Genomic DNA, 12058 nt, shown 5'->3' on the forward strand with positions numbered 1-12058 from the left:
AATTTAACCAAATTCTAAAATAAAACTTGGATAGGAAGCAAAATTTACGATCAAAACCTCGAAATTCATCATTGGAGTATCTTCAGCACCTCATATTTGCTTTCCTCTGCAACTTTACCAATTTGAAAGCTGTCGTCTTCTTCAGAAGCCATGAACAACAACAATCCTCCAAAACCCGTGTTTTTAACCAAAGCCCAACGCGAACAGTTAGCACTTCAACGTCTCGAGGAGCAACGCGCCCAACAGAAACGCCGCATCGAAGACCTCCGTTCCGCCAATGGCGCCGCCAATAACCGTTCGGATTCTTCTTCTGGTAAACCCACTTCTGATTCTTCCGATCGACGCGACCGGGAACGGCAGCGTGAGAGGGATCGAGAGTCCGAGCGGAGGAACCGTGAGCGCGAACGGGAGGAGGAAGCCAAGGCGCGGGAACGGGCGAGGTCGGAGAAGTTAGCGGAGAGGGAAAGGGAGAAGGAATTGGATGCGATTAAAGAGCAATATCTCGGATCGAAGAAGCCCAAGAAAAGGGTTATTAAACCTAGTGAGAAATTTAGGTTTTCTTTCGATTGGGAAAACACGGAAGATACTTCCAGGGATATGAATTCTTTGTATCAAAATCCTCATGAGGCTCAGCTTTTGTTTGGGAGAGGGTTTAGAGCTGGGATGGATCGGAGAGAACAGAAGAAGTTAGCGGCTAAGAACGAAAAGGAGATGAGAGAAGAAATTAGGAAAAAAGATGGGGTTGAAGAGAAACCAGAGGAAGCTGCGGCACAGAGGTTAAAAGAAGAAGCAGCGGATACTTATGATACTTTTGATATGAGGGTCGATAAGCATTGGTCTGATAAGAAGCTTGAGGAAATGACTGAAAGAGATTGGAGGATTTTCAGAGAAGATTTTAATATTTCATATAAAGGGTCGAAAATACCACGCCCAATGAGGAGTTGGAGTGAGAGTAAATTGACTGCCGAGTTATTGAAAGCAGTGGAAAGAGTTGGGTATAAGAAGCCTTCACCTATACAAATGGCGGCTATTCCTTTGGGGTTGCAACAAAGGGATGTAATTGGGATTGCAGAGACAGGATCAGGTAAGACTGCTGCTTTTGTTTTGCCTATGTTAGCTTATATATCTAGATTACCTCCTATGAGTGAAGAGAATGAAGCTGAGGGGCCTTATGCTGTTGTAATGGCTCCGACTCGTGAACTTGCTCAACAAATTGAGGATGAAACTATGAAGTTTGCACATTATTTAGGTATTAAAGTTGTTTCAATTGTTGGTGGTCAGTCAATAGAGGAACAAGGGTTTAGGATTAGACAAGGTTGTGAGGTTGTTATTGCGACCCCTGGTCGTTTGCTCGATTGTTTAGAGAGGCGGTATGCGGTGTTGAATCAGTGTAATTATGTGGTTCTTGATGAAGCTGATAGGATGATAGATATGGGTTTTGAACCCCAAGTTGTTGGTGTATTGGATGCTATGCCATCTAGTAATTTGAAACCGGAGAATGAAGATGAAGAGCTTGATGAAAAAAGGATATATCGGACTACTTATATGTTTAGTGCTACGATGCCTCCAGCTGTTGAGAGGCTAGCTAGGAAATATTTAAGGAATCCTGTTGTGGTCACCATTGGTACTGCTGGAAAGGCTACTGATTTAATTTCTCAACACGTGATGATGGTGAAGGAATCAGAGAAGTATCCTAGATTACAGAAGTTGCTCGATGAGCTTGGGGATAAGACCGCAATTGTGTTTGTCAATACCAAGAAGAATGCTGATACTATTTCAAAGAATCTTGATAAGTCTGGTTATAAAGTAACAACTTTGCATGGTGGAAGGTCACAGGAGCAGAGAGAAATTAGCCTTGAGGGTTTTAGGGCCAAGAGATTCAATGTTCTTGTGGCTACAGATGTTGCAGGTCGTGGAATTGATATTCCAGATGTGGCTCATGTAATAAACTATGATATGCCTGGTAATATTGAAATGTATACGCATCGTATTGGAAGAACGGGACGTGCAGGGAAGACTGGTGTGGCTACAACATTTTTGACTCTTCACGACACCGATGTCTTCTTCGATCTCAAGCAGATGCTTGTTCAAAGTGGCAGCCCTGTGCCTCATGAGCTGGCAAAGCATGAAGCTTCTAAATTCAAACCAGGAACAATACCTGATAGACCTCCTAGACGCAATGACACTGTTTTTGCTCACTGAGAAGCTCTGTACTATGGTATTTTAGTTGCCAAATTTCCTTTCATTGCTGCTTACAAGTGATTGCTTTTGTACTTTTATTGCAGCATTTGAAAGTTGTATTTGCTGACTTTGCCTTTACTTGCTGCTACAATTGCTTATCATAGCAAAAGTAACATTTTGAACTATTTTTAATTTCTGGTATTTGATTAATATTATATATATCTTGTCTGGGATTGTAACATTTATAACTGCTATAATGGTATGTGGCTTGTTTGGCTGTATTATGTATGCAAAACTTTCATTCGTGGTTTGCATGAGAATTTGAACGACTATCCCTTCATTTATTATGCTTGTGAGTTGTGACAGATTGACAAAATTACCGCCTTTTTTAGCAGTTAAGCTATTCATCTCATTTAACATGAGAGGGATCGCGAGTCTGAGGGAGAAACCAGGAACACAAGCAACTGGAGGAAGCTGAAGTGCAAGAGCAGGTGAGGCTGTGGAAGTTAGTGAGAAATTCGGATTTTGTTTAGGCTTATCACTTCAATTGCTGCTACGATGCTACATAGTCACTCGAGGAGTGAGTATTACTTGATCATAGAAAGATGGTTAAAGATGTATCATTGTGATGTTGAAGTAGCCCATTTATGCTGAGATTATCCTTCAAAGGAAAATTAGAGGTAAAAGTATTATGAAGATCCCTGTATTAGGAGTTAGATTGTATTTTGTCTCTTTTTAGATTGTATTTCGTCTCTTTTATCCCTAAAATGAGCAAGTTAGTTTTTGTACATTAAATCTAAGAGCAAACTAGTACTTTCAGTTAATATTTTTATTCATTTTTTAGTGTTAAAAACTGGTATGGCTGGCAGAATAATTAGATAATTACACGTGATGTGTTACATGTACCTCGATGATGTACAAGAACTAGTTTTTAACAGAATTAAAAGAAAATTTAATAAAAAAATCAGTTTGCTCTTTGACTTTATGTACAGGGGTTAATTTAGTTTTTTTTTAATAAATAGGGTAAAATGTAATCTGATAACTTTTGTAGTACAAAAGTTTTTGTGGTACTTGTACTAAAATTAGAAGTTTATAGTGTGTTCTAGGAGCAAAGAGTTGCGTGTCTCTTCAGAATTTAGGAAATGCTTTAGTTCTGGGCTCCTTGACTTGTTTTTGTTACACATATGCTTTGCCATCAGGTCACCTTCGCCTGTTCCTCCAAGTCATAGGTAACATGCAACCTAATCACTCGTCAAAATATCTGTCGCTTGTGACTCCTACTTGGTCATCTCATGTCACATTACTTATCTAACAAGAAATCAACTGGCCTATTAAGAGACAACACATGGTAGGGGAGATCAAACCCATATTTATTCTTCCGTCAACCTTAAAGCTACGGCATTGTCACACATTTCTCTCCTATCTCCAATAGTGTCATCCTGTTCCTTTCCCTCTTGGTGAAGCTGAATTGTGTGTTTTGAGAATGTCTCTATTTTTTCCTCCATTTTCAGACCAAAATTTGGCAGGATCCTTGTATGGATGGATCACTTTGACCAAATTGACTATGTACTGTTTATTGTTTTAAATGACAATTTGTTGGGTTAATAAATGTAGACAGTTTGGAGCTAACAGGGTAGTTAAATGTGGGCAATGTACATACACTTGTGTTTGGACATGGGAGACTCCTTTCTCTGTATAGTGCCGTGTTTGCTTTGCATTGTGAAATGGGGTTGCTGAGAATAAAAAATTATAAAATAAACACAGCATGTGCTATTTATTACCAGCAAAGATTAGATGTTAATTAGAGTTTAATGTGAAAACAAGTACTTTGGTACTACATCACATGTTAAATGTGAAAATTTTAAGCTAATAAACTATATTAGTAGTGAACCAATTTTGATTTTTCTTTTTGTTGTTAAATTATAAAAGTTATAAAATAATTACTTAGTTATTATTAACTTTTTTACTCTAAAAAGTTACAATCTACTGTTCCATTTGTCCTTTTAGTTACTCAACTATTTTAGATTTTGGGTGTTTTATTTTTACAATGGATGAGCAATCTTTACTATAGTTTACTTAATTTTTAACTTCACAAGTAGTGTATCATCTCATTTAAACTAGATTATGTAGTATCCACGAGCTTTGAAATTAAAAGAGTAAGCATTTTTAGAGCATTGGTTGAACTTTTTTAATTTTTATAACTACATTTAAAAATAAAATATAATCGTGTTAGGTTATTGTATTTATTGGTAATCTTACATTTTATATTTGCATAAATATATTTATATAGTTGAGGTATATTTATGTATTATATATGAAAAATATTATAAAAATACCGATGACCTAAAACGATATTATAAAATGTACTAATATCAATATGTATTAGTACCAAAGTACAATATATGCCCATCGATACGATCATCGACTATCTTCATGTAAGTATTTATGGTGCGTTTTTATTATTGAATCTTACTCCCAATAGTAATGTAAGATTCTCAATTATATTCTCTTATTTAAACTCAAAATATTATTTAATCTTATAATTTCACTAACCGTAAGGTTTAATTATATAGAGGGTAATTTCAATCTTAAATCTTAAATCATATAAGATTCTCATAATAATATTGATTTTATGACAATTTAATCCTTTATTTTTATAATTTTACTCCATTATGGCTTATTTCCATTTTTTTTTCATTTTTTCTATTATTTGTGACAACTTAAACATTACTAAAATAGATGAAATTAAGGAACTAGTTTCATTAAATAGAATAAGATTTATTTTCTTTTTTCAAAATGGATAACCTTCAATTATATATTTGAAATAAATCCACTCCAATTATTTATATTTAATAAAATATACTTTTAACCAAATAAATATATTTGATAATACCTTAAATAATTTTACATTCTCATAAACTTATTTCTTAATTGAATAATATAAGGTTACAGTAAGGTGAAACTTATTTAATAAATTAAAGATTAAATTACTCAGTTTCATATTTTATTAAAAATATTTTTATATTTTAATTCACTCTTTTAGGATAATAATTCTTTAATATTTTAAGAATTATGTAATATCTTAGAAATTATTTAATGTTTTAAGTATTATTTAATGTTTTTATTGAGTTACATAATTTCATTAGGTTTCAAGATATTTTATGAATTATTATTAATTTTTAAAGTAATTTTCTATTTCATTTCAGAATTTTTGATATTATAATATTTTTTAATTTTTTTTGGTATCACAAAGATCTGACTATAATTTTAGAGAAGGTGAACATCCGACTAATAGGTCATATTTTGGAGTTCAAAATATTTTGGGTAAATTACAATAGAGGTTATCAAGCAATGGTTTTCTTTTTCTTTTTTTATCACCAACTATTATTAAATTTCTTTTTAGTCACCTAATTTGAAAAATTATAAAATAGTCCGGTGACTATTCAATTGTCTTTTTTGATCATTAACTAGCTAATGTATTATGTAAAAATAGAAACATCCAAAAATCCAAGAGGTGACTAAAAAAGATAAAATTAAATAGTTAAATGACTATTTTATAGTTTTTTATAATTGGGTGACTACTAATGTAATTTATTCTAATATTTTTCAATGTAATACTTTTTAAATTCTTTTTCAATGTCGTATCACCAAATAGAACCCACATACTTTAAAGATTTGAGTAAGTAGGCCGATTTTGGAGAGAGTGTGAAATCACGTCCAGTAAGAAATGTTTTCTGAAAATGCTTCTAGTTGGACACGCTTTCCCGACATGTCAACAGATTGCTCGCCCAGTTGGAAAAGCTTTCTTGTGAACTATACCGAAATTTGCTACCAAATGTGCAGACGTTACGCCCAACTAAACACTCTTTTACATGTTCTCTCTAAAATAAACTTATTTATCTAAATCTTAAAAAAGATTTATTTGACCAATTAAAAAAATCGACATATATTACGGATAAATAAAATGTATCATTTTTTACCATGAAAATTCCTTTCATATTTTTTCCCTTTAGAATGTTAAAATTCCATTCATATTCAATCCTCGTTAAAAGGGCATTTAAATAGAGAACCTGTTTGTCAACGCCTTAACGTCTCTGTCTCTCTTCCTTCATCAACCTACTCAAGTAAATATCCTTTGTCTTTTTCGTTCATTCACCTTCTATATATACTACAATTCAAATATGGCATACAACAATACAGTTGACCCTCTTAATTTTTGTACCATACCTATCCATTTCTCCCCCCCCCCCCAAAAAAAAAAAATCTACCCAAAGCTCCAATTCTATACCCAAAGCTGCTGTTATTGTGATTTTTTGAGTTCTGGGTATGGAAGAAGCAGAGAAACCAATAGAGGTATTAGCTATGGAAGCTTTGGGAAAAGGGTACGATATAACTGGAGATTTCAGATTGAAATATGCTAAAGGAACAAGGTTATTGGTGCTTGATGAAACCAACAAACGAGACATTGTTTTCCCAGGTGCTGCTGCTTTTACTATGAAAGATGTTTCTCAAGATATTCGTCTTGATAAAGGCGATCGTATTCGTTTCAAATCTGATGTTCTTGAATTCAATCAGGTCTGGGATTTTTTTTAAGCATGTTATTTTGAAAAATCCAACTCTGGGATTTTATTTTAGTTTTTGCTTTGATTCCTTTATTTGATCCATGGATTTGTTCTTGTTTTGTAATTTTATGGTTTGGGTCAAAAAATAAAAGGAGCTAATACTAGTCTGAAGTTGCCAGCTTGTGTTTTAAGGTTACTTCAACTTGTTGGTTTGAATAAGTGTACAATTTTGACTAGGAAAAAGAGGCTGAGTTCATGGATTCTTAAATAAAAATAACAACTAGCTTGAGGTTAACTAATTGATAATAATGGCTGATATTAATCAGATAGCTACTGTCTATCCTGCTGAAAACTTCTGTAACCTTGACGATGAAGAAATTGGAAAAAGAAAAGGCTAGAAAAGTATATAGAATTGTGCAATTTGTTCAGTTTGGTGTTTTATTGATGTTGTACCTTACATTTGTTCCAAAATCTTATTTCTCTTACAGATGTCTGAGTTACTTAATCAGAAGTCTTCTATACAAGGAAAAGTTCCTTCAGGGTATCTTAACAGTATTTTCGATTTGAGTGGAAATTGGCTTCATGATGCTGCAGACACCAAAAATCTTGCTTTCGATGGTTACTTTATTTCGTTGTATTATTTACACCTTACAGCATCACCACTTGTGCTAAATGACAGAGTTAAGAAGTCTGTTCCACCTCATTGGGATCCAGCAGCCTTGTCTAGGTAACTTTTCCACATATTGTCTGCACATTTTTGGCATTAACAATCATACGGATTATCCGGATGCTTTTTGAATGAATGAAGAAATAGTACTGGTGACCCCACTTTATAAACGCTTACCTATGTTAAAGAAAATATATTATTGTTATGCTGAATTAAAGTGGTTCTCAACTGGTTAGGTCGATCATGTGGCCGCATGCTGTAAAAATATTGTGTAACTAATTATATACGGGATGATGAAGGAGCTGCAATATGTGTTTTCAACTTTCTTATGCAATTTTAGCTAATTTCTAAACATTTTCTCTCAAAGAAGTAGAATTCTGTTTATTGATCATTAGACTGAACTTTCGGCATATAAACTGTTACATAATTGTGCTTCTATTGCAAATGTCTGACTTGCCTAATTGAAAAATTTTGAGACAAGGATAAGTTACTCGAGTCCATCGTAAAGTTATAAAATTGCTGCTGCTGCTGTTGTTGTCAATAGTTGTAGTATAATATGCAGTATATATCTAATAATTTGTGTTTTGGCAGGTTCATACAGACATATGGCACACACATAATAGTCGGTATGGCTATCGGTGGTCAAGATTTAATATGTGTCAGGCAAAACTCTTCCTCTACAATTCCTACGTCCGAGCTTAGAGGGTATTTGGAGGACCTTGGAGATGTTATGTTTTCAGACGGGAAAAGCCCTTCATTAATACAGAGAAAGTCAAGAGATGGCAAACAAAAAGTATAAGCACCTCATTTATATTTAAGGGCCCTTTCTTCTTTTTTTTGGTAAACACTGATATTTTTACTAAATGCCGTATATTTATGTAGGTTCCCGACGTCTTTAACCGTATTTTGCAGTCAAGCACCATGCAGTTGGCTAGCATTGCAGAAACATCGAGCAAAGACGTGAGTTTAGAATTTTGAGTTTTATGTTATATTGATTTTCTTTTAAATTAATCATTACGATCCATGAATTATTTACTTTATTTTGTTTTCAACTTTAGGGACTCACTATCATTTGCTCGAAAAGAGGAGGAAATGTGTTCTTGCATAGCCACTCGAACTGGCTCCAGACAGTACCTGCCAAGCCAGAAGGAATTTTGTTCAAGTTTGTACCAATTACCTCTCTTCTGACAGGGATTCCCGGAAGTGGATATCTTAGTCATGCAATCAACTTGTATCTTCGTTGTAAGTATTCCCTTGCATTTCCTGAGTAACGGGACAGTGCTAGTAAAAAATATCTGTTACTCAAACTTGGGTGTTGGGGGTTTTTCAACGATATGTTTGCAAATGATTTGTTTTTATTGTACTTTAACTTACTGAATTTGTATGTAGACAAGCCCACTCCCGAGGATTTACGGTATTTTTTGGAGTTTCAAGTTCCACAACAATGGGCCCCTATGTTCTGTGGCCTGCCACTTAGACATCAGACAAGAAAAGCTTCTTGCCCCTCCCTGCAATTCACTTTCCTGGGTCCTACGTTACATGTCAACTCTACACAGGTAGTCATCGTAGAACCAAAATACGGAATTCGTGAAGGCGGTGCGCAAATATGTTCTTGTTATAAGCAATGAACTAGATAACCGAAAATCATATGATAGCATATGAACCCAACTTAACTAAAACCTCTATGAGCGACATGCTAGTGTAGATAATGCTGAAAATAAGACGAACATCACTGCATTGTTTTGCTTGAAATGCATATACGAGTGTAGTACTCATGTTGCTCCAACTCTTCATTTAAGTATTTGTATCTGACACTAGTATTTGATAGGTTTTTAGACATGGTATGGTCAAAGGACCTTCAAATGCATGCAAAAAGTTAAAAAACACTAGCAACCGAGTCTAAGTAACATGGTCAACAAATTTTTTAATGGCCTAAATGTGTTTTAGAAAGTGGAGTTGACTTGCTTTTTGGAAGTGGAAGTTGCATTGAATATTTTATTGGTAATAACATTACAACTTATCTGTTTAAACTGTCATATTCTATTCCATGATTGCATTTTCTGGTAATCTGGTAGGTAATGGAGTTGAGTCATTAGTGGAAGTTGATTTTGATTTCGATCTTTTTTATCGGTAAATGAGTAAAATGTCTTTTACATATGAACTCTTTGTGACTTGGCTTTGCAAGCATTCGTCTGTAGTTTTACATTCCTATTCCATCCTGCATGTATGTATACGTAGGCTCGTATATATTCGCCTATAGTTTGTTATGGTGTATTTTGCATCCATGTTAACGTCGGATTCCCTGTTGTAACTATATGATAAACTTACAGCGATTCTCTTTTGTTCTATTTCAGGTTACAAGCGAGTTAAAACCCGTAGTTGGCCTCCGGTTGTATCTAGAAGGAAAAAAATGCAACCGGTTGGCATTACATGTGCTGCATCTTTCAAGCCTCCCGGGTATAATGGCATTCACATCAAGCAAACCTAGTCAATGGCGAGGTTCCGATGACTACAAGTCCAGTGATCAATTTTTAGAGCCTGTCAGATGGAAACGATACTCGAATGTATGCACATCCCTCGTTAAGTATGATCCTAACTGGTTGCAAGAAGTTTCAGGTGGTGTTTTTATTGTAACCGGTGCACAGCTTATCAGCAAAGGGAAGTGGCCAAAGACGGTTTTGCATCTCCGTCTGCTTTACACTCATATACCCCACTGCACAATCAGGAAAACTGAGTGGGCAGTTGCGCCTGACACTTCCCGTAAGGGTAGTTTCCTTACGAATCTAAGCATGACTTTTTCATTCACCCAAGGGACAGCCATGACTGGACAACAGAAACAAACTCCGACTGCACTTAATTCGGGTGTATATCCCGATGGTCCACCAGAACCGATTCGATCGAAAAAACTGCTGAAATATGTAGATATATCTGAGGTTGTACGCGGTCCACATGATGCTCCAGGACACTGGTTGGTAATTGCAGCTAAACTAGTCAATGAGAGTGGTAAGATTAACTTACAAGTGAAGTTTGCATTATTAGATTATCCATGAAATTTTGATTTCTTTTTTTTTTTTCATATGAGAAAATTTAAGCTTTTATTGTATATAATAGATTGAGATTGATATATATTTTACAATAAAAAAGTAAAAGAGAGAGAGAGAGAGAGAGAGAGAGAGATTGATTTCATAGGTTCCATTAGTCCCTTTGTCCAAGCTTTTGAGTAGAGGTGATGATGACCATGATTCAGTTTCAAAAGATTCTATATCCCAAGTCCAAATTGAACTAACTCGGTTCAGCCAAATTTTTTAAATTTAATTTAATTATTAAAAATAAAAAAATAACAATTTTTGTACCAAATGGCCTAATTGTACTAAAAAAGTCCTTGTCTCAACGACCACATTGAGACGACCACATTTTCTCGGTGTAACGTCGGCTGACGGTATGTAATGTCTCGATGTCGAGTGGCCTGATGTTATGACATGACAAACTGTTTGACGACGTCACGACATGGAGAAGGTGAAGTCACAACATTGGTCCTAAATTTTCAAAATTTTACAATTCGATTCTATTTTGTGTTTGAGTTAATAAAAGAGCTTTCATAAGCTCAATTAAGGCTTGGATTTAATTGTGTACTATAATATCTAGGTGTTAATGATATTATTAAATATTTGAATGATTTATTTATGATATACTCGATCTAGAATTTTAAAAATGTTGCAAAGAGGTCCCTATTCGATTTTGGGTTGATTTTAAAGTATTTGTATGCCTATATAAGACCCGGGAAAGAATGTTCATGATATTCAATGTTGTATTACTGTTGATTGCATGAATGATGATGTGAAGTGATGATTTTACTGTGAATTTGTCAATTGTTGTTCCAACAACGACTGTAGCATTTCACAGCTCGGACCTGACAATCAGGTAGGACGAGGGGTGTTACATCCACTTTTATAATGTGATGTGTGTAAGTTTTTTTAACATTATAAGATAATAGTTAAATTTCAATTTTGATCTGTTTATATTTTTAAAGATTATATAACAATGGACAAATTTTAGTTTGATCCCCGTACTGTGTTCAAATTTGATATTTAATCTCCATACTTTAAGTTTTATATAACTTGATACATCAACTTTTACAATGTTATTAGTTAGCCTAAATATTTTATTCTAATTAAAATGATTACGTGAATTTTAAGAATTGTTGACATCATTAAAGCTCTTATAAATTTAGGTTCATTACAATATTATTTTTTGTCAAGTGAGTATCAAGTGAGTTTTTTTTTTTTTATTTCAAACTGTCACGCCAATTATATGAACAAAAGAATTTTAACGGTAACAACTAGAAGTGAACTTTTGAAATTAAAAAAAATAGAAGGACCAAGTTTTTGAAAATAAAAATATTAGGACTATATTTCAAATATATAAAAAGCACAGGACCTTAAACATACTATAACTTTTAAATTTTACCATTAGAATTTAACCCAAAATATTAGTATGAAGCTTGGGTGAAACCATACTAGTATATATAAAAGGAAGGTAAAGAATCTTCCTTTGACTCGTGGTACTCCATACTATGATGTTTTATTCTAATTATAGATTAATAGCTAAATTTCAGTTTTGGTCATTCTATTATGTCTAAATTTGTGAT

The 12058-nt window shown here is 34.0% G+C and overlaps 2 protein-coding genes across 3 annotated transcripts; both read left to right on the forward strand.

Annotated features, from left to right (window-relative positions):
- The first annotated feature begins 10 nt into the window (after positions 1-10).
- Positions 11-3034, forward strand: LOC108476114 (DEAD-box ATP-dependent RNA helicase 21-like). Of its 2 annotated transcripts, none has more exons than XM_017778210.2 (2): positions 11-2218; positions 2574-3034. In XM_017778210.2, the coding sequence occupies exon 1, from the start codon at positions 151-153 to the stop codon at positions 2200-2202; it is 2052 nt and encodes a 683-aa protein (XP_017633699.2). In that variant the 5' UTR covers positions 11-150; the 3' UTR covers positions 2203-2218; positions 2574-3034. The 2 variants fall into 2 exon arrangements, with proteins under 2 accessions (XP_017633699.2, XP_052882020.1); XM_053026060.1 differs by having other exon boundaries at positions 2577-3034.
- A 3250-nt stretch (positions 3035-6284) lies between these two features.
- On the forward strand, positions 6285-10767 carry LOC108474726 (MACPF domain-containing protein At1g14780-like). Its single transcript, XM_017776734.2, has 7 exons — positions 6285-6756; positions 7232-7470; positions 8002-8203; positions 8293-8370; positions 8469-8652; positions 8800-8966; positions 9765-10767. Exons 1-7 carry the CDS (start codon positions 6508-6510, stop codon positions 10458-10460), a joined length of 1815 nt encoding a protein of 604 aa, XP_017632223.1. The 5' UTR covers positions 6285-6507; the 3' UTR covers positions 10461-10767.
- The last annotated feature ends 1291 nt before the right edge of the window (positions 10768-12058 follow it).

The sequence above is a fragment of the Gossypium arboreum genome, chromosome 3, assembly GCF_025698485.1.
Source record: "Gossypium arboreum isolate Shixiya-1 chromosome 3, ASM2569848v2, whole genome shotgun sequence".
In the NCBI taxonomy this organism is placed as follows: Eukaryota; Viridiplantae; Streptophyta; class Magnoliopsida; order Malvales; family Malvaceae; genus Gossypium; species Gossypium arboreum.

Excerpts from the sequence above, each read along its gene's own strand:
- LOC108476114 (XM_017778210.2), top strand. The coding sequence starts at position 151 with ATGAACAACAACAATCCTCCAAAACCCGTGTTTTTAACCAAAGCCCAA.
- LOC108474726 (XM_017776734.2), top strand. The coding sequence starts at position 6,508 with ATGGAAGAAGCAGAGAAACCAATAGAGGTATTAGCTATGGAAGCTTTG. Across the intron at positions 8,371-8,468 it reads CAGAAACATCGAGCAAAGAC|GGACTCACTATCATTTGCTC; the intron begins GTGAGTTTAGAA and ends TTTCAACTTTAG. Across the intron at positions 8,653-8,799 it reads AATCAACTTGTATCTTCGTT|ACAAGCCCACTCCCGAGGAT; the intron begins GTAAGTATTCCC and ends ATTTGTATGTAG.